The 21807-nt window shown below is 48.0% G+C and overlaps 1 protein-coding gene and 3 non-coding genes across 4 annotated transcripts; 2 read left to right on the plus strand and 2 right to left on the minus strand.

The window, feature by feature from the left end:
* The first annotated feature begins 5091 nt into the window (after positions 1-5091).
* Positions 5092-11120, plus strand: LOC115637976 (zinc finger protein 250-like). The gene is made up of 3 exons (XM_030539568.1): positions 5092-5126; positions 8745-8861; positions 9228-11120. The coding sequence occupies exons 1-3, from the start codon at positions 5093-5095 to the stop codon at positions 9932-9934; spliced, it is 858 nt and encodes a 285-aa protein (XP_030395428.1). The 5' UTR covers position 5092; the 3' UTR covers positions 9935-11120.
* A 5505-nt stretch (positions 11121-16625) lies between these two features.
* TRNAG-UCC lies at positions 16626-16697 on the plus strand. Its single transcript has one exon. It is a non-coding gene; the product is annotated as a tRNA-Gly (tRNA).
* Positions 16698-17954: 1257 nt separating this feature from the next.
* On the minus strand, positions 17955-18027 carry TRNAV-AAC. The gene has a single exon. It is a non-coding gene; the product is annotated as a tRNA-Val (tRNA).
* A 2469-nt stretch (positions 18028-20496) lies between these two features.
* Positions 20497-20569, minus strand: TRNAK-UUU. Its single transcript has one exon. It is a non-coding gene; the product is annotated as a tRNA-Lys (tRNA).
* Positions 20570-21807: the final 1238 nt, after the last annotated feature.

Genomic DNA, 21807 nt, shown 5'->3' on the forward strand with positions numbered 1-21807 from the left:
GAGCCCAGGGAAAAGGACATGGCCTAGTTGAGGTGTTTTCCCAATTTAATGCTATGTTCTTTATCTCACGTTATTAAATGTTTTCTGCTACACCCAGACTCTGTGCTTGCGAGAGGGGAAGTATTGCCTCATTGAGGCATCTAGGGGTGCGTATGTAAAATTTTCCCATGTCACTGGGTGGGGGCTCGAGCTGGTTTGCATTACGTTGTAGGGAAGGGACCCCTATGTATTGAACCCAGTCCTTGCTGTTATCAATTCAGCCTGGCAGAAGGGTTCCACCTACGTCCAGGCTGTAGGGGTCCCTGGGGGGCTCAGGGATTTGGTGGTGGGCACAGACACCTACGTCCAGGCTGCAGGGGTCCCGGAGGGGCTTAGGGTCTGTCACGGAGTGTGGGGGAGTCCGGTCCTGCACCTCTCTTCCTGGGACTCACAGTGACTCTCAGCCAGCCAGTAAAACAGAAGGTTTATTGGACAACAGGAGCGAACGATACAGCAGAGCTTGGAGGCACAAGCAGGACCCCGCAATCGAGTCCTTCTGGGGGTTCAGGAAGCTTAGTTCCCAGTTTGGGATTCCCTGAATTCCAACAACCCAGCTCCAAACCAAAACTGAACTAACTCCCTCCAGCCGGCCCCTTCCTGTGTCCAGCTTCCCGGGCAAAGGTGCTGACCCCTTCCCCCCTGCCTAGCTTGAGTTACAGGCTTAGGTCCTGTCCCTCACCTAAAGTCACCTGCTGCTCTCCCATCCCCCACACAGACAGTCCCTACTCCATCACAGTAATGCCCAGAGCATTTCCTGCATGGAGCTACAGTGACACCGTGTGGCCACGCAGGGTAATGCACAGAGCATCACACCTATGTAGAGGCTGTAGAGATCCCTGGGGGGGCTCAGGGGTCGTGGGGGGCACAGATAGCTACGTCCAGGCTGAAGGCGTTCCGGTGGGGATTTGAGGCTTCATGGGGGACACAAATATATACATCCGGGCTGGAGAGGTCCCTGGATGGCTTAAGGGGTTGTGGTGAGACAGATACATGCGTCCAGGCTGTATTGGTCCCTGGGGGTTTAGGGAGTTGAGGAGGGGCACAGAAACCTACGTATGGTCTGGAGAGGTCCCTGGGGGACTTAAGGGGTTGTGGTTGTGCAGATACCTACGTCCCAGTTGGAGGGGAGCTGGGGAGCTGGGGAGATTATGGGGTTTGTGTGGCGTACACACACCTACAACCAGGCTGGTGGGGGCCCTATGGGTCTTAGGGGGCTTGTGGGAGGCAGAGATACCTATGTCCAGGCTGGAGAGGTCCTGGGGAGGGCTTAGGGGGTTCCTGGAGGTCACAAATATCTACATCCAGGCTGGAGGGGTTCTGGGGGTATTAGGGAGTTGTGGGGAAGGCACAGATACCTATTTCGAGGCTGTAGGGGTCCCGGGGTTGCTTTGGGGCATTCTGGGGTACAGATACCGACGTCCATGCTGTAGGGGTCGCTGGGAGGATCAGTAGGTTCGTGAGGGTGCACAGATACCTACGTCCAGGATATAGGGATCCTGGGGGAGCTTAGGGGTTTGTGGGGGGCACAGATACCTTCATCCAGGCAAGAGGGGTCCTGGGGGCCTTAGGGGGTTCGTGTTGGGCACAGATACCTGCGTCTAGGCTGGAGGGGTTCCGGGGGGGTTGTGGGGAGCTCAGATAACTATGTCGGGGCTTGAGGGGTCCCATCACGGCCTAGGGGGTTGTGGGGGGCACAGATACCTGCGTCTAGGCTGGAGGGGTTTTGGGGGTCTTAGGAGGGTTGTGGGGGCAGAGATACCTATGTCCATGCTGGAGGGGTCTCGTCGTGGCTTAGGGGATTCGTGGGGTCAGAGATACCTACGTCTAGCTTTGGCAGCTGTGGGATCCCCAGTTTATTTGTTGTTGGGGCATGGGATGTGGAGTGTTGTAACCCTGATTGTGTGGATGAGGAACTGTGAAAAGGCGGGGGTCGGAGCCGGTCTCTCAGCAGGGGAAAAGGAGGAGGGGTGGGGAGACGGTCTGCCTAGCCCCGGGATCTCCTTTACTTTGGCTGGAGAGGGCGGAACCGGCCCCGGGGCAGGCTGGGAGATGTAGTTCCTGACTCTCCCTGAACAGGAAGTTACGTTGGCGAGTGAGGTGGATCCGGACTACCAGCGCGCGCGGGCCGCTCCGGCTCTGCCTGGCTCGCGCGGGGTCGTTGGAGCCTCTCCCGGGACGGAGAAGGGTTTGTGCCCTTGGAGCTCTGGGCATGCGCAGATCGCGGCGGGAGAGCCCTTCATTAACCCCCTGTGGGGGCGGGCGGGGGCTGGGAAAGGGGCGGGTGGGAAATGTCTGTGCAGCCCGGACATGGCCGGGCGGGGAGAGCAGGTGACCCCCGAGGAGCGGGGAGAGAGAGCGGGGGGCTGAGATCCCTAGAGAGCAACGAGCAGCACCCAGGGTGACCTCCCCCTTCCCTCAAACCCCTGAGAAGTTCCCTGTTCCCCTCCCCCCATTGTGCCCCATTTTCTCTCCATTTCGCCAGTGTCCAGCTCTCATTGTGGCTGGTGGGGGTTTGAGGGGTATCTGGGATCCCTGGCCAGGGACTCTGCGGACTGGGTGCCAGGGAATATCTGGTGGGCTCCTGGCTGGGTTTGTGGGGGTGTCTGGGGACCCTGGCTGGGGGGTCTGGGCTCTGGGTACTGGGGGGTGTCTGGGGGCCGTTACTAACCCTGATCCTTCTCCCTGATCAGTTTGTGCCAGAATCCTGGCTCCAAGCACTGCCAGGCAGTCCCCGGCCAGGCCCAGTTACTGTCATAACTTTCTAGCCACTTGTCAAACACTGTGAGGTGAAATCACTGATGTTTCTTTTCTCCTCTCTTGAAAACTGCAGGAACTTCCAGTTCCATTGGGAATATTCATTCCCTCCCCCCCAGCCCTTATCCTAGATCTGGGGGTGAGGGAGGTGGGAAGGGGGTCAGCACTGCCACACAATGGTCTCTTCCACAGCATTCTAGACTCATTTCTGAACTCTGGTTTCATTGAGACCAATTTTATGCATCCGAAGCAGTGAGCTTTAGCTCACGAAAGCTCATGCTGAAATAAATTTGTTAGTCTGTAAGGTGCCACAAGTATTCCTGTTCTTTTTGCGGATACAGACTAACACAGCCGCTGCTCTGAACATTGAGACCAATGTTAATCCAGGGTCACTGCGTGGAAAGACAAGGAGTGACTCAAGAAGGACAGTGAGGCGAATGGGATCAGCAATTCTACCTGTGAGGAAGAGCTCTCATTAGCTGCTCTCCCCAGAGAGCTAAAGGAGGGAAGCTGCTTAGATGCTCTGTCCCTCTCTGCTCAGGATATTGGGGTTCAGCTTCCTGAGTCAGATGCTGTAGCCTCCATTGTGATCTGGGAGACCAGGCTTGGCAGCTGCTGCTCCCTAGTGGGGTTCTGTGCTGGGAAGTGACCTTAGTTAAAGCTTCTTTTCTGCCCAGCCCAGGTGATGACTTTCTCCAACTCGTACTAGCCCCTTGTGGGAGACCTGGGCCCTGTTAATACCAATTCTACCACAGACTCCAGGTAACTGAAAGACCTCAGGGAAAGTGCTGGGGTCTGGCAAGAAAGTGACTCTGCACAAACAGCCCTTCCTCGTTTCTCCTCCCATTAGCGGTTGCCAGGAGAAAATCCAGCCATGGGAGAGCAAAACCCCCAGGAATGGGACTTTCCCAGCCAGAGGGGCAGGGAGAGAGGACAGGGGAAGGAGAGACTGAAAGGGGCAGTGGGAGAAATGAGTGGGGGGAGAGATTTCCAGCTCTCTAGTCCAGCCAGACACATGTATTGCTGCATCCCTGGGCAGAACCACTTTCCAGTGAACAAAACAAGGATCAGAGACAGGAAAAGCCAGTTCCTGACTCCATATTCCCCTGCTGGGGTGTGGCTGCCGTGGGGTCAGTGTCCGAGGGAATCCCTCACAGTGACTCCTTTGGTTCTGCTTTTTTCTAGCCTTGTGTTCAGAGACTTTGTTATGAGGTGAGGGGAGGGAGAAGGGAGGTTAAAAATCTCTCTGTGGGCTTAGCCTGGCAGCAGGGGCCAGGTCTACAGTGTAATAACATGCTTGATCTCTTTCTCAGCATGGCAGAATCTGGGGTGTCTGTCTGCAGGGAAAGGGCCTGGGAGAATCATCTGGTGAAATTAACTAAACCCTGTTCTGAAACCCCCACAACTGCCCTTCTCACCCAGACAGGTTGTAGAATGACGTCCTTTTTTTGCTCCAGCTCATTCCATCCTCCCAAGGGAGAGGGAAGAGAAATGGGTGCAGGGGAGCCTGTTAAGGTAGAGATTATCGGGAGGTTGCTGGTGGGTTCCTGCAGGGCGGGAGAGGGACAGCAAATACACCAGAGATGGGAAGATTTGCACAGTCTGCTTTGGAGGTTGGAGCGGGGCAGGAAATGCACAGGGTGGGGAAGGGAGGAGGACAGCTTGAGATAAACCTGCTGGGAGTTGTTTATTAAGTGGCCTAGATTCTAGGAAGAGACCCATGAGATTAGGTGGTGGAAATACCCTAATTTGTGAAACTGAGAATAACCCACCTTCATAGAGCTAGTCAAACTGACCAGACTCCCAGTGCTGGAGCCCGACCTGACTAACCAGCGGCTGCTGTGAGATATGAAGGGGGCACCCATCAGTGAGGTTTAGGGGAGCTGCCTCTCTCTTCATATCCAGCTACTCACGATGAGGTTATTGGGCTTCCTACCAGGGAGCTCTCCCTGGACCCTGCTAGGGGCTCCATCTCCTGTATCAGTCGGTGGCTAGTAGGGGGGTGATGGATCTGCTGGGAGAGACAAGGGGCTCTCTCTTGGTCCCCTTAACCTGGTGTTTCCAGGATGCTCTTTGCAGGGTGGGGGTGGGACTCTGTTAACTATGATCCACCCAGAGCTTGCATTTGATTGGTTCCTCTCCCCCACAAAGAGTGGGGCTGAGAGTGGGACATCACGTACTGAGTGTTGGACTCTTGCTCTTTCAGGGGCCGGTGACCTTCGAGGAGGTGGCTGTGTATTTCACCAGGGAAGAGTGGGCTCTGCTGGACCCCCCTCAGAGAGCCCTCTACAGAGATGTCATGCAGGAGAACTATGAGAATGTGACCTCATTGGGTAAGGATTCCCATCCCCTTAGTTCTTGGAATAGGAAATGAAGAGATAAGGTTCATGCCAACCCCACAATGCCACCTCTACTCTGCCCTGTTTCAGCATCACCCCAATATGCCAGTGACACACACACACTGCCACAGGCCCTCCCCTGCTGCAGAACATTTTGGGAACAGAGCACAGGAGCCGTATCGCACAGTGTCAAATAGCTCCTGTTTGCTCAAGTGAACTTCTTTGAGATGGGACGACCATATCTGCATGGAGTATTCGAGATGTGGGCGTACCATGGATTTATATAGAGGCAATAGGAGATTTTCTGTCTTATTATCTATCCCTTTCTTAATGATTCCCAACATTCTGTTCACTTTTTTTCACTGCTGCTGCAGATTGAGTGGATGTTTGCAGAGAACTATCCACAGTGACTCCAAGGTCTCTCTGTTGAGTGGAAACAGCTAATTTAGACCCCATCATTCTGTATATATAGTTGGGATTATGTTTTCCAATGGGCTGCAGTGTATGTTATCCTGACATCTAGTACTGCTGAGATCCTGAATTCAGTGATATCCCTGCCCTTCCTGTTCCCTTTCTCCACCGAACCCCACCAGCCCATGCTTCCTGTTCCCAGCTTCCCCAGGACTCTCTCTCTTTGTCTCTGTCTCTGGACCTCTCTGTCAGCAAGAAGCAGTGCCAGGGAGACTTGCCCTCTCTCTGGAGTCTTCGATTTCTGGGACATAGATTTACTTTCTCTGTGTTTTAGGAGACTCTTTGAAATTGAGTGCCTGTGATATTAACCACAGTGCAACCTGGACTGTTGAACAGCTCTGTCCCCTCAGTTCCCAAGCTGGGGTGCCTTTTCCACTGCTCTGCTGTGAGAGCAGCCACTCCTGGGCAGTTCACACACGGTCTCCAGCATGTAACTCACTCCCAGCTACACAGTTTTGAGTGCTGCTAGTCAGTGACTCACAAATTACAGTACCTCACAGGAGAACCCCAGAAAATTCTCTGCTCCCTGACTTTCCCCAGAAATGTGCATCTTTCCCTGTCCAGCACACTCCTGAACAACGCAAGCTCATATGAAGTCTGTCATTTCATCAGTGGAAAATGACGTGCGCCAGCCTTGTTATCCCAGATGAAGTTTCCAACACACTTTAATACAACCACACTGCTTAGATAAAGAATAAAACAAGATTGTTAACTATCAAAAAAAATTTTAAGATACAGATAATGAGGCATAAAGCTCAGAATTGTTTACAAAATAAATGCAAGATAAAACACTGAACTAATGTTTAAGTTAACAAGCTGAAACGGATTCAAGGCAAATGTTTCTGTCACCCTGTGCTGAGACAGGCTGGTTTTCCTTTCAGCCAGGACTCGGCCTAACCCACCTCTGCCGCCCACGTTCAGTTCTTCAGGAGTTGTCATGAGCAGAGGGAAAGGGGAGAGAGAGAGTGTCTCATGCATTTTCCTCACCTCTTTTTATAATTCAGTCCTTTGTACTAGAAACCACTTCAGTTCTCAGCTCAGTCACGGTGACAGGCTGTCTGTTGGAGATGTGAGAATTGTGCGGGAAAGTCTACAGAAAGAGCTTTGGAGCTTTGGTCAAGCTAGTAGGCCTAAAATATTAGCTGAGCTTGTTTCTCTGTGTAAAGGGCAGAGAAAGGCAAAGTGGAATGGAAAGTCCCCAAATTGGGGAACAATGGCTTTGTGTGCCGAAGGGGCCTAAGTAGGTGAAGTGGAAAGTTCCCAAACACACTGATTTGAAATAACCGAGATTGTGAAACATAACCACAGTGGAAGTGTTAGAAAAGTCAAATCACAAACTAGACTAGGAATAACAATAAGAGGAGAGGCCGGATATGAAAAACTGATTGTTCAGCTTGCTTTTGACCTGCATCATATTTTGCAATATATTCCAAATAAGGTAATTAATGTGCAGCCTATGTGTCATTGTTTGTGGCTTTAAGCTTTAAAAGGCTTGTGTGATTTTTAGCTCAGGGGGACAGTATTCCAATAGCTGTCGCCCCCTGCATGCTTGTAACCAAGAAAAGAGCCTCAGGCTGAGCTGATTGAAAATCAGTCGTGTGGTCATTTTCCACAACAGCTTCAAGAGGTCCCTGTGATGGAATGTAGATGTCTTCTTCACACCTTCCCCCTGCAGGAGAATGGCTATTTGACCAGCTGTTTGCCTTGCTGTCTCTGAGGAACTGGTCTGTGGGTGTTCCCCAGAACTGTAACTTTTTCAGTAATATCATACTGTAAAATCTCATAACTTTACATACAGTGTTACTACACATTTTAACAGGAGGATAATATTCAGTAGGTTATGGGTTTTCAAGTGATACCTCACAAGCCATACTGTGTACAAAATTGATCATAATTTTCTAGAAGAGTGAACACGGGTACAGACTGACACAGTGTCTGTGTGTGTGTTCCCAGCAGATAGGTGGGTATTTCAATCCCTCTAAGCATAGTGTTCGGCATCTTCATGGACCTGGGGAACTGGTCCTGGAAATTCACTGGTTTACCAAGTGTGACACTGTATGGAATTGTGAGACACTTTGGTATTAATAATAAAATAATAAAATCTGATAAAATTGCAATGAATTGTGCTAGATATGCCATGGAAGGTGTCAGGGAAAATGTTATGATTTTCCAGGTATGATCATTTTGTTTCTATGTTTCTATCACCTTTGTACTGTGAGCTATAGATATGTAGGGTATATCTGTATTTCCAGACTTGGGCAGTGTTTCTGGGCGACACCTCCAGACATATTGGCATCAACACTGCCTAGCCTGTTTGATGGCCCATTGAGGGTCATCAGCTGTACAATGAGCCCATGGAAAGGACCAAGGGGATACACCTATTGAGTCAGCAAGACATTCCTGGGTAAGCCTGTGTACTGAGACCTCCAAGGCTTTTCCATACCATGTGCTGTGAATCTTGTGTTTGGGACACAGGAAGAACAAGCCACATAGCAAAAGGAATATAAAGCGCAGCTGCATCATCTCCATCTTATCTTCAATCCCCCTTCCTACTTCTGGAGCAACTTCTCTACAAACTGAACCCTGGAACAAAGGACTGAATGACCCATCCAAGCTGTGGATGTGTTCCAGACAGACTTTCACACCGGCAACTCACTAATACTGCTAAGAACCTGATCTATCCATTTTGGAATGTATCTGACTGCTTTCCCATTTCACTTCATTCTATCTTATTTCATTTAAACCTTTAGTTTAGATGCTAAAGGATTGGCTGGCAGTGTCGTATTTTGGGTAAGATCCAAACCTGTGCTGACCTGGTAACGTGGCTGACCTTTGGGGTCAGAAGATCATTTTGTTTATGTGAGCAGTTTTTAAATAACCTCTCACTGTGCTGAATCTAGGTGCTGATTGGGAGTCAGAAAACTGGGATGCAATAAAGGGGGCTGTGTGATTTCTTTTTTCAGCTTCTCGATAACCCGTGTGGGTGATCTCTTTTTCAGCCTGCCCTGATCTTGGTATTTTCAGTGAGAACTGCCTCTGGCCAACCAGGTCACACTAAGCACTGAAGTTAAATAAACAGAATGTTTTTTATGACAAAGTCTTATGAAATCAACTGAACTCCTTTGTTTTCTTTCATCTCAGCAAGGTTTCCTGTTACCCAGCCTGATGTGATCTCCCAGCTGGAACAAGGGGAAGAGCCATGGGTCCCAGACCTCCAGGGCTCTGAGGAAAGAGAGATCCTGAGAGCTCCCCGCACAGGTGGGAAAACATTAAACCAACTCAGAATCTGTAAGTGCCTGAAGGAAACATCTGGTATGCCCATCAAAGCCCTTGGGAGGTCTCTCAGTTCATTATTGTCCCTAGCAGGGGTTGTATTCTCAGGGTAAATATAGCTCATGGCTTCCTGTAGATCCTAGCAAACATCAGGCATTAGCTTCCTCCCTTCCCCCTGCGTATTTGGATGGGATGTGAAGGCTGAATTCATCCCCCTCCTCTGTCCTATTTAGGGGAAGAGTTTGGGGGAGTTCAGTTCCTGATTTTTATTTGACCTGTCTTCAGCCTTTGTTTTGGTTTAGTCTTCCCCCTTTCCATCCCTGTTTGAGATTTCTGTCTCTATCACAGCAGGTGATGCAATGGCATGTGAGAAAGAGGAGCAGAATTCTCAGAAGGAAAATGTTGAGCAAGTGGATAAACACAGAGCATTATTGCAAAGATCGAAAAGGAATGTGTCCAGGAGTAATGAGCAGGGAAACTCCTTTGAGATTCAGCACAGACCAGAAAGAGAGCAGGGAAACCAGCCAGGGGAGAAATTGGATAAATGTATTTCCTGTTGGGGAACTCAGAAGGTCCTCATGGAAACCACAACACAACAGGAAATCCTTAGGCGAAAGAGAAAAAATACATGCACTGAGTGTGAGAAAAACTTCACTCACAGATCAAGCCTTTCTGTTCATCTGAGAATCCACACAGGGGAGAGGCCCTATGAATGCAGTGAGTGTAGGAAAAGCTTCACTCACAGATCAGCCCTTTCTGTGCATCAGAGAATCCACACAGATGAGAGGCCCTATGAATGCCGTGAGTGTGGGAAGACCTTCAATCACAGCTCAAACCTTATTGCCCATCAAAGAATTCACACAGGGGAGAGGCCGTATAAATGCTGTGAGTGTGGAAAATGCTTTATTAAGAGTTCAGCCCTTTCTGAGCATCAGAGAATCCACACAGGGGAGAGGCCCTATGAATGCAGTGAGTGCGGGAAAACCTTTTCTTGGCACTCAGCCCATGTTAGCCATCAGAGAATCTGCAAAGGAGATCAACATTGTAAAAATCTCTAGGGCTATCAAGACTCTCTTTTCTTTAATACTTTTCCTGATTCCCACATAGTAACTTTTAAAGCTCTTTGAACTGTTTGCAGCACCGTTATCCCTCAGCTTGTCCAGATGAGTGGCCCATTTTTGCCTTTTGCAGTTCGCCCTCTTTTGAGGTGGACCTATTTGTCCTTTCTATTGTCCCACAAGTAATTTGAGTGTGCCCTTCCTATGAGGAACCAGGGAGCGTCACATTTATACCATTCCTCCTATTGCAAAGTTATTGTTAGAGTCACCAGTGATAGAGATTGTATCATTGACAGTTGTTCTCACGTTGCTTTGGGTTGTGCTGAAGAGCAGTTATATTGGGAATTTTTCAAATTAGATGTAAATGAAGAGGAGCTGGGGCAGGAAAAAAGTATAATTTCAGCTTCCGTGACACTGGAAGGAGATGGGGTGACTCAAAGATTCCCTCCTTCCCCTTCACTGCAGAACTGTTATCTTTTGCCTGAGCCATGCAGAGTTTATGTTCATCACATTCTATCCATCCACTTCTCAAAGTGTCATGTGATGAAGCATTCTCTGTTGTCCGTGCTTGCAGATGATGTTTTTACTACTTTAATCCTATATAAGAGTCGCTGTGACTGGAGATGAAAGTGTCAAAGTCCTGGGAGGGGAATTCAAATGGATCCCAAATAGAGTGTGATCATTTAGAGTTTAAATCTCAGGTTCCATTTATTGTAAAGCCATTTCTGGCAAGAGGGGTGTTTTTCCCTCATGGGGATGCTAGGATACTAAAAAATTTCGTAAATAACATAACTGACTATGGAGACAGGGATGAGGGAAGCAGGTTTGAATGGATCAGAGGACAATGTGGTGGGAGAATCTCTTGTCCCGGTTCTGAATAATCAGATGTAACCTGCTCTGGAATTTCACTTGACGCTTTCTTTGTAATGTATTCTCTCTCTGTGATGTGGGTTTCTATCTTTCCTGAAGGCTGTGTTTGGTCACCCAGTTGGATATTAGTTCAGTTTGATAGGATGTAGCTCAAATTTATTGAAGAATTTAAGACAATGACCCTTTGCTAAAGTCCTCATTTATGATTTCAGTTTTGCTTTTTCCCCATCCCTGCATGATGACATGGAGAAAGTTGAAGTGCAGTTCTATCAACAGGAGAGAACTCTCTAATTTACTGGACAGGCTAACAAAGAAACAGCAGTGATTTAAAATCTCCACTCAGAAATGGTGAACAACAGCACAACCCCAACTAACTGAAGGAAGTGCATATGATCACAGCGTATTTCAGTTATTTAAGGCAATATTGTCTCCGAGATCTGGGAAGAGAATTCCATGGTAAGTGGTTTTGAACTAGGCAAAATGCTCATGTGTCTGGTTCCCAAAGCATTTGTAACCCAGGCCCTACAGAAGATCTCTCCTAGCTAATCCTATGCTATGGGAAATGCAGCCGTTCATGACACAGATGTTGAGGAAATAGAAATGGAGTTTTTGTCGAATTTATCCTTTGTAGGTTCTAAAGATGTGTATAAAATAAAACCAGTGTTGAAAATGTAATATCTTCAGAAAAATGCCCATTTTTTAATAGAATCTCCAGCTCTGGTAACTAACGAAGATTCTGATCCAGGCCTGTATCCAGTCCCTTTCCTGGACCTGTACCACTGAATTAAAGAAAAACTGGGTATGTTTCAGGAAGCCATTCCTCATTAACACTGCTGAGATTTTAAGTGGTTTTGTAAAGGATTCTACTTCAGAGAAGTGTAAATTTCCCCTATCCAAGACCAAGGATTTGGAAAGAGCTGAGGTTGAAAGAGTCCACACCCAGTTCTTGGTTTCCACCCCAGTAAAGGAAGCTATGGTGACCCAAGGAAAATTGTTTGTACAACTCCACTTCCTACTTCAGTGTCCCTGATTACACTTCCAAAGTATGCCAGGGTTAGACTGAGAACAGTCATCCTTCACTGTTTGGATGCAAAGAGAGAGTGCTTCATAGGACATTCCTTCCCTGTGGATCCCAAACTGGCTGCCTGGCTGGGTAACAAGGACTTTCAGGCTGTAGAAATGATGGTAACAAATGAGGCGATGAATTTGTCAGCCTCCAATTTCAGACTTCCGGATACTCGCATGTTGAGTCCTGATACTATGGTTTTGTGGCTGACGCTGTGGCTACACAATTAAGCTGATGTTGGCACAGCTGCACCAATGTAGCTGCGCTGCTGTAGCACTGCTATTACAGATGCTCTAAGCCAATGGGAGAGATTTCTCCCATCGGACTTGATTAGTGCAGCCCCCGCAAGCAGCGGTGGCTTTGTTGGCAGGAGAAGCTCTCCCGCTCATGTAGCACTATCTACACAGGGGATTAGGGCTGTGTAACTACGTTGCTCAGCTGTGTGGATTTTTCACACCCCTAAGCAATATAGTTATCCCGATAAATGTCTTTAGTGTAGACCAGAGAGGTTTCTCTTGTGCTTTATGCATTTACATTACTTCTCTACCTCCTCCTACTTTGAAAGATTAGAAAGTGTGAAAAGAGAGGTATTTTTCTCCATGATGCAAACATTCCGACATAGAAGACCCCTTCTACCAACACGTATGGCAGAAGATCCAGAGATATATGAACTCACAGAAGTGGTTGGGTCCTACATTGGGACAAACCACAATAAGAACCAGCGTTCAGTTGTTGGCAATAGGGATTAAAAGAAAACTAACATATGACAACAATTTGTGATCTTTGAATATGTTATTGTTACCAATTAAAATGAAATTATAGGTGAAGTTATTGTTTAAAGAGTAAGAGACTGTGTGATAATCTGAATTATTTTGGAAAACTGAAAGTTGTCTTGTTTTTGTTAGTCATACAGGAAATGATGGCTAATCTTGAAAAGTTAATTTGATTTAATTTACCCTGGTTCCTCAACTGTTGCTACAGCTCTAGTACCCATCAATCCAAAGACTGAGAGAAATGGAGAGTTCCAACCATTGTCCTTTTAGTATCTTATTGTTCCTCTCCCTGTTTTTTGTGCTGGCCTTTCTCTATCATTTTCTGCCTTTGTTTAGTTGATAACAGTTGGTTTCCATCACTCACATTTGTTTGTTTAAATCTCTATCCGTTAAATAATTTTTTTGCTTGTTCGATAACTGTACTCAAGTGCTGCGTGAGATACTAGTTTTACTGTGGACCATTGCTACTGTATCTTGGGATACTTCAGGAAGAGAGGATCTGGGATTTCACCAAGTATCTGGTGATCCGGGCTGGACCCCAGAGGTGGACACACTGAAGGAACTCAGGGATTAGGGTGGCTGCTGTAGCTCAGAGGAGGGTCCTTGAGTTCCAGCAGGCTGGTGAGTTTGGTCACTAACATCCAGCTGCCAAATGCAAAACTCCCTCTTCCTTGTGGCAGGTGGCAACAAGGAGACTCACAGCCCTCAGTACCCTGAGAAAGGTCACAATGTGTCTCTATGTTGATCCACCTGTCAAATTCGCACAGGGAAAGCTCCCGATAGCACAAAAGTCTGCCCTATGAAATCATGGAACATGTGCACTTCGCTCTGTGAAAGCATGTAAAGAATCCAAGCGCTGGAGGACAGGGTTTGGGTCCAGAGTGACCTAGACAAATTGGAGGATTGGGCCAAAAGAAATCTGAGGAAGTTCAACAAGGAGAAGTGCAGAGTCCTGCACTTAGGACGGAAGAATCCTATGCACTGCCACAGACTGGAGACTGACTGAGTGAGGGGGGATTTGATAGCAGCCTTCCACTACCTGAAAGAGCAGGATTGTGGACTTTCTCCTGGCCACTTTTGCTGGGCTGGGCAGGCAGCCTGGAAGCCTTTCTAGAAGAGAATTGGGAACTGAGTTAGAAAAACCAATGTGGAAACCAGAACCTCAGGTTTAGACTCATTTGTTTATAATATTAAATCTTCAATTCTAGTGTCACGGTCAATACAATTGCTTCTGCCTGATAGTTGCCCAAAGGGAAACTTAACTTCTCTGCAAAGGGAGTGGAGAGAAAACACTTTTCAGAGGCCAAGAGAGACAAGGCGAGTGAGGGTAAGAGCTTGTAGAGGACCAGCCTCTGTTGGTGAAAGAGACAAGCTTTGGAGCAAATCCAGCACCCTGCTTCAGTTTTGTGTAGCCTGAAAGGTCGTCTGTTTCCTAAACAGCAGTTAGAACATAAGAACAGCCATACTGAGTCAGACCAGTTCATCTAGCCCACTGTCCAGTCTTCTGAAAATGACCAATGTCAGGCGCCCCCCAGAGGACCCCTGGGACCAACATGGAGACAACAACACCGCAACCAAGGTTAAAAGTCAATGCACGTGGGAGAAGCATCTTGTGTTTCATTCCTTATGTGCTAGTCCCATTGTGTTGCCATCTCCTTTTCTTCCTTTCTGTTAAAAGCTTTGGTGTTTTGCACAGAAACATTATTTCCCCAGCAGAGACCCAGGAGTGGTGGCTGCATTCCGGTACCAAACAGTCACTAGAAGGGGGCAGACAAAGGCCTTTAGGACGAGGCATCCCTCACTGTCAAAAAATCATCTCGCTCCTGCAGATAACTGGCAGCCTGAATTTGTTCCTTATCCTCCCAGAGTCTGGGGGGGCTGGAATCAGCACTACCCAGCCCCTCCATATGTAGCAGGAACAAACATAAACCTTGTCTTTAAAACAAGCTGTCCCCTTCCTTCTCAGGGAAGATTTTTCTATGAGTGAAGTTGAGTTTCAGTTCCCCTCTCCTGGGGTGGGACCAGCTCCCAATGAGCTCTGTTTTCACCTTTGCCCCCTTTCAGTCACTCTGGGATCCGAACTCTGCTCCCTGCTGTCAGGCAGCTTCCAGCCCATCCACCCTGCTCATTAATTCCATGGTCATATATCACCCCCTTTGCCAGCACACAGAGCCTGCAGGAAAGCTACTCATATTAGATGCATTGGTGGTATAGTGTTGTGCATAGGTGTTGTTCAAGCAGTTGATCTGGGTTTGAGTCCCAGCCAGTGCAATAATGGCTTTTTGTCTTCTGTCTCCTCGTCTGGAAGTGGTTTAATTTCAGTCACATTGTGTTACAATCACATCCATAGAATGAGACAATAAGTGTGTCAAAGTCCAGCAGGTCATACAGAATGGAGGCACACAAGGGGCTGGAATGTTTTCATCTGAGAAAGAACACTTGGAAACCTGCATCTCCCATCCCCTGGCCTTCTGTGTTATGATTCCAGCTGTGTGAGCTGTTTGTATGATGTTCTGGCATGATGGGGAAATAAAGTATTGAGTCAGTTTTTGCTCCTGCAGATTCCTTTGCAGTTACAATTATAATGATATGAACAAAAGGGAGGCAAAATAAAAATAATCCCCAAATTGCAATACAGGTGGGGAAAGAGAAGCCAAATACGTCAAAATAAAAATACTAAAAGGGAAAGGGCGAAGAGATCAGGTCTGTGGAGATCCCCTTGATATTTGAACTCACATTGTTAGAATCAAAGTTCAGACTTGACACTGGAAAACCTGCAACTACCTGTCTCTCTGAACACCTGTGATGAGCAAGATCGAGTTGGGACACCGGTTCTGCTTCAATCATTTATTGTCTCTCTGTTCTCTCTTTCTTCTCCCCCCAATTCCTCGTCTCCAATGTCTCTGCCTTTCTTCTCTTGCTCCCTCTCCCCCTGCCCTTTCCCAGTGGCAGCGACTCGCAGGGCTTATCCCCTGGTAGCTGGTGCTCGTTATCAATCAAATAAATCAAAACACTTTCACCTGCAAGTGGATTTAGCCCAGGACCCTCAGAGTCAGCAGCTGTTATACCCCACTGAGCTCTCTGGTCAGGTGTCCTAGCACTGGAAGCCTCCTGTGTAGATTCTAAAATAGCGTTTTTGCACCAGGGGGCTGAAATATTGGACCGGACATTGTAGCTCCACTGTTATTTTATTGAATTGCTTCAAAACAGCAAGTATAGAAAGTCTCTAAGTGTCAGGGTCTCTGCCATGGAAACAGCTGCCCCTGCTCTGCAGGAATCTGTGTGTTCCACCCAGCAACATACAAACTTGCTCTGAGCTGAAGGGGGGTCAGACAGTGACGGTAACGCAAATTTTCAGACTGTTAACCCAAGTCCCTTCCTTTCTTGAACCCAGGACATGTCAGTCACCTGTTAGCCATGGCGTTATCTTCATCTTCAAATACCTCTCAGGACATTTCACAGAGGGAGTGAAACCCGCCCCCCCCATGGCTCCCTGTTGAGGGGTTGTACCGTACCTGCTCCTGGGGACTGTCTGGTTTTATACTCTTAGAGCTTTTTCTCTTCAAACCCCTTATCCCAATCTATGGGCCACCACCGCATTTCAGAGTTCAGAATTTACTCTCATCACCCTCCTATGGCACTTTCCATGTGAATGAGACAAAGCAATGGGGGAAGCTCCGTGGCTAATGAAAACCGGTGCATTGGGTGAGGCCTGAACTCATAACCCCAGCAGTGCGCCTCCCTCACCAGCCAGTTGTATCCCTGTAAGTGCTTCATAGACAAGCTTGGGAAGTAGGCAGTTACCTCTGTCAATGATTAACAAAGTTGGTGGCTAATTGAAAGGCTGATGGTTCAAACCCAGGTGAAGATAGAGGTGCTTGGCTTTTTTGTGAAGAGAATCCAGTACATTTTAACAGGCAGGAAAATGCCTCAATTCTGGCCTAGCCTCATTGGGCAAGCATAAGGAGTAATTTCACCAGATGTGTTGGTGGTATAGTGGTGAGCATAGCTGCCTTCCGAGCAGTTGACCTGGGTTCAATTCCCAGCTACCACACTGAGGTGCTATTTTCTCAGCTGGAAACTAGTTTAATTTCCGTCACATTGTATCAGTTTATCAATGGAATGAGAGAATCAATGTCCTTCAGGTCATTAAACACCCAGGGGAGGAAGAAAGGGGCAGGACTATACTGTGAGCAGGTGGAGTCACCCTGGTATTACAATGTTTGGGTTTTTTTTTCCTTTACTTCCCTCTCCCTTTTAGACTCAGAGCATTTAAGGTTAGAAGGGACCACTGTGACCATCTAGTCTGACCTGCTGCACCTTGCAGGCCAAAAGACCCCACCCACCCACTCCTGTAAGAGACCTGGGAGGGGAGGCAGCTCTGTGCTCTGCCCCTACCCCAGGCAGCACATGGAGGCCCTCTGCTCACCCCCCCCATGGGTGTGCAGAGATGTGCCAGCAGCACTAAGGTGGCTCCCTGCCCACTCTGCCTCTGTCCCTCCGTGCCACTCCCAGAAGTGTCTGGCATGTCCCAGCATCCTCTGGGGTGGGGGGAGTGTCTCCATGTGCTGCCTGTGCCCCGAGAACCAACTCCACAGCTCCCATTGGCCAGGAACTGCAGCCAATGGGAGCTCTGGGGGCCGCACCTGCAGGCAGCGGCACATGGACACTCACTGTCCCCGCTGACCTGGGAGCTGCTTTCGCAGGGTTGTGTGTACTGGTCACTTTGGGAGCTGCAGTGCCCAGGGTAAGCACCACCCCTCCTGCACCCCAACCCCCAAGCAGAAAGCCCGCACCCCGCACCCAAATTTCCTCCCAGAGCTTTGCTTGTCTTCCTTTCACCAAGAACCATCCTTCTTCTAATGGGTTGCAAGTAGCCATCCCTGGGAAGCCAAGAGGCAGGCACAGGATTCTACCTCCCAGCAGCCAACCGCACCTCCCCAGGCTTTGCAGAATGAACTGTGGTGCTCTACTAACCCCACTTAGCGACTTAGCTTCTGGTCTGCCTTCCTTGGCTCGACTTTCCTCTTTTGTCCCATTCCTGCCTCACTTCCTCCTTTAGCAAGTCACACAGAGGAGGCCAGCAAGAAGAGCCCGCCGCCATAGGCCACACTCCCAGGGCAGAGGAGACCAAGCCATAAGGCTCCAGAAGGTGACTGGCCCAGATCCTCTAGCTTTCCTCTGCTGATGTCAAGGCTCTTTCTCAGCCCATTTCCCCACCCTCTGTCCTGCAGGGGTTGGGTTTATCACAGGTACATGCCAGTGGCAGCAGTAAGAGCTTTGCTAGACAGCCAGGGAAAGTAAGCAATTTTGTTTCTGCCTGGTTTTGAACCAGGGACCTTTTGCGTGTTAGGCAAACGTAATAACCACTACACTACAGAAACTCTGTCAGAGGACCCTGCCCCTCCCTTCATAAGAGTATAAGAATGGCTATACTGGGTCAGACCAAAGGTCCATCCAGCCCAGTGTCCTGTCTGCCAACAGTGGCCAATGCCAGGTGCCCCAGAGGGCGTGAACCTAACAAGCAATGATCAAGTGATCTCTATCCTGCCATCCATCTCCATCCTCTGACAAACAGAGGCTAAGGATACCATTCCTTACCCATCCTGGCTAATAGCCATTCATGGACTTAACCTCCATTAATTTATCTAGTTCTCTTTTAAACCCTGTTATAGTCCTAGCCTTCACAACCTCCTCAGGCAAGGAGTTCAACATGTTGACTGTGCACTGTGTGAAGAAGAACTTCCTTTTATTTGTTTAAAACCTGCTGTGCATTAATTTCATTTGGTGACCCCTACTTCTTATATTATGGGAACAAGTAAATAATTTTTCCGTATTCACTTTCTCCACCTCATTCATGATTTTGTATACCTTTATCATATCCCCCCTTAGTCTCCTCTTTTCCAAAATGAAAAGTCCTAGTCTCTTTAATCTCTCCTCATATGGGACCCATTCCAAACCCTAATCATTTTAGTTGCCCTTCTCTGAACCTTTTCTAGTGCCAGTATATCTTTTTTGAAATGAGGAGACCACATCTATATGCAGTATTCAAGATGTGGGTGTACCATGGATTTATATAAGGGCAATAATATATTCTCTGTCTTATTCTCTATCCCTTTTTTAATGATTCCTAACATCCTGTTTGCTTTTTTGACTGCTGCTGAACACTATATGGTCATCTTCAGAGAACTATCCTTGATGACTCCAAGATATCTTTCCTGATTAGCCGTAACTAAATTAGCCCCCATCATATTGTATGTATAGTTGGGGTTATTTTATCCAATGTTCATTACTTGATATTTATACACATTAAATTTCACTTGCCATTTTGTTGCCCATTCACTTAGTTCTGTGAGCTCTTTTTGAAGTTCTTCACAGTCTGCGTTGGTCTTAACTATCTTGAGCAGTTTAGTATCATCTGCAAACTTTGCCACCTCACTGTTTACCCCTTTCTCCAGATCATTTATGACTAAGTTGAACAGGATTGGTCCTAGGACTCACCGTTGGGCAACACCACTAGTTACCCCTCTCCATTCTGAACACACCGATGGGCGAACCTGGAGAAAGTGATGGCAGCCCTTCAATGGGTCAGCTGGTAGGGCAACGGACTGGAGCCGGCACTCAGGAAGTCATCCTTATGTTGTCCTTCTGACTCCAGCTTGAAGGAGAGCTTCTTTTTCTTCCCCTTGCTGAGAAAGAGCAGGAGAAGAAAGAAAGACCAGGTGAGTCAACTCTTGCTTGGGAGTCACCCACTGAAAATGTAAAAACAAAAAAGTAAAGCCATAAAAGACTTCAAAGCCCACCAGGCCCAACCTCTCTTCTAATATGGCAGAAAAGCCACATGTCTCCTGTCTAGGTAGGGACATCCTATTGCCCCACAAGAAGTGGAAGGTCATTATATTCAGCCTCAGCAGCACTTGTGGAGCAGGGGGAAATACATGGCTGAGGAAATTCCCTGTAGCCAGAAGATAGGTCTTGAGCATCACAGCTTTGTAGGTAAATACAAGGTCCACTTACACCACCGGCTGAGCCATTCTTCACAGGCCAGCAACTGCTTCTCCCAATTTGTGTTCCCCACCATGTCCCCAACCGAACGCTAGAAGGCCCAGTTCATCAACCTGCCCACTCTTGCAGCCCTCCTCTTCCACCCTGACTGATAGGGAGGAGTATTAAGCCTCCCTCCCTTAGGCCTTTCAGCATTCCTGGGGAACACCAACACCGCCCAAGTGACTTTGGGCCAGTTGGTCAACCAATAGGGCTGCCTCCTAGGCCAGGCTGCAGCCCAGCTTCAGGACTCAGAGGAAATGAAGCTCCCATCCCTACCTACAGGACTCCAAGCACGGCCAGCCTTCTGGATCAAACATCCCCTCTTGTGCTCAAGTCACAACAGCTAGCGGGCAAAAGGCAGGCTTTCATATCATTTGAGAGAGCAAGACAGAGCCTTGGAAGACCCAGCAGGATTAGGTCGCACAGGAATTGTCCTCAGATCCCACTGAGACTTCAACTCAGATTGCAGGATTCAAAGTCCTGAGGGCTGCTCTTACACCATGGGACCAATAGGGAAACCCCAGATCTCTGCTGAGTTCTGGTGTGGATGACCCTGCGGGCGCAGCCCTGCATTTGCTCACCAAGTTGGCATGTAACAGTTTGCTGCATTCCTAGAGGCCTTTCTTAATCCAGACTGAGAGGCCAGTGGGCATGTGAGGAAGTTGCCCCTTCCGTCCTAGGCAGTACGTGGCCCTTTCTAGGAAAGACCAAGTCCTGGAGGAAAAAAGACTGTTGTGAAATAACATCCTGAAGAGATGCCTTTTTCAGTTGTTGGAGGAGTATCATATGGGGAAATGTCCTCTTTTCACCTGACCAGGGACTTGAACCCTGGACCCGCAGATTAAAAGTCTGATGCTCTACCAATTGAGCTAGCCAGGCTCATAGAAAAATGGGCAAGTTTGATGCAGAAGAGAAACTAGTCAAGAAAAAGAGGGCAGAAAATTTGCTAGTCTTGCTTCTTTAGCAGCCCTAGGCCCATCTTGCTTCTCCATGTGGGGCCCACAGACATTCTTCTTTTTTTAGTTAAATATCAGATCCAGGAGAAAACACAGTTATACAAAGCAAAATAAAATTGACCTGTCTCATGCAGTGCTACATTGACCTCTATTCAGACTGAGCCTAAGGGAGGGCCTCGCTTCCGGATCAAACATGCCCTCTTGTGCGAGTCACAACAACTAGCAGGCAAGAGATAGGATACCATGTCATTGGAAAGAGCAAGATGAAGCTTTGGAAATCCCAGGATAATTAGCTGGCAATGAAAAGACCCCAAAGTTCTACTGGGGCTTGAGCTTTGATTTCAGGATTCACAGTTCTGAACACCAGCCCTTACACCATGGGACCAGCTAAGCCTGTGTGACTTCTGGCATGAAAGACTCTGTGGGGACATTTTTTTCTGTCAGGGAATACCCAGTGGGAACATGCCTTTCTGGCCAGCCCTACATTTGCTCAAAAAATCAGCACACAGCACTTTGTTGCAGGCCCAGACGCTTTTCTTCCTCCAGACTGCAATGCCAGTGGACAGGTGAGGAAGTAGCACCTTCAGTCCCAAGCAGTAAAGGGCCCTTCCTAGGAAAGGCCAAGTTCTGAAAAGGAAAAACTGAAGTCAAAGAGAGTCCTCAAGAGATGCCTTCTGAAAATCTTGAGGGATTGTCCTTCTACCTGACCAGGGACTTGAACCCTGGACCCTCAGATTAAAAGTCTGATGCTCTACCAACTGAGCAAATTTCATGCAGAAGAAAATCTAGTCAGAAAATGAGGGCAGGAAACAATACAGAAAACCTGATGCTTTTGCTCTTTTAGCAGTCCTAGCCCCAGCCTACTCCTCCATCCGGCGCCCTGAGGCCTTATTCTTTTTTTAGTTAAATAGCAAATCCAGGAGAAAACACAGTTATACAAAGCAAAACGAAATCACAAACAGAAATGTCATTGGAAATACAAAAATTAAAAAGGAAAATGCAATTCCCATCACTTTATCGCGTCTGGGCCATTCCTGTATCGAGAGCACCTGCTAAGGGCCCTGTGTGCTTACGAGAAACCTGGAGAAACTCATACCACAGCCTGAACATGAAACTCAACTGCTCCCAGGTGCTGCAGTAAAACCCTTTCCCTGCTATGAT

This window comes from Gopherus evgoodei, chromosome 21 (genome assembly GCF_007399415.2).
Source record: "Gopherus evgoodei ecotype Sinaloan lineage chromosome 21, rGopEvg1_v1.p, whole genome shotgun sequence".
Classification (NCBI taxonomy): domain Eukaryota; kingdom Metazoa; phylum Chordata; order Testudines; family Testudinidae; genus Gopherus; species Gopherus evgoodei.

Bases quoted from the DNA above. Each gene is read 5' to 3' on its own strand.
- LOC115637976 (XM_030539568.1), top strand. From the start codon at position 5,093: ATGCAGGAGAACTATGAGAATGTGACCTCATTGG. The intron at 5,127-8,744 runs GTAAGGATTCCC...CTTTCATCTCAG, and splicing joins TGAGAATGTGACCTCATTGG to CAAGGTTTCCTGTTACCCAG. The intron at 8,862-9,227 runs GTGGGAAAACAT...CTATCACAGCAG, and splicing joins CCTGAGAGCTCCCCGCACAG to GTGATGCAATGGCATGTGAG.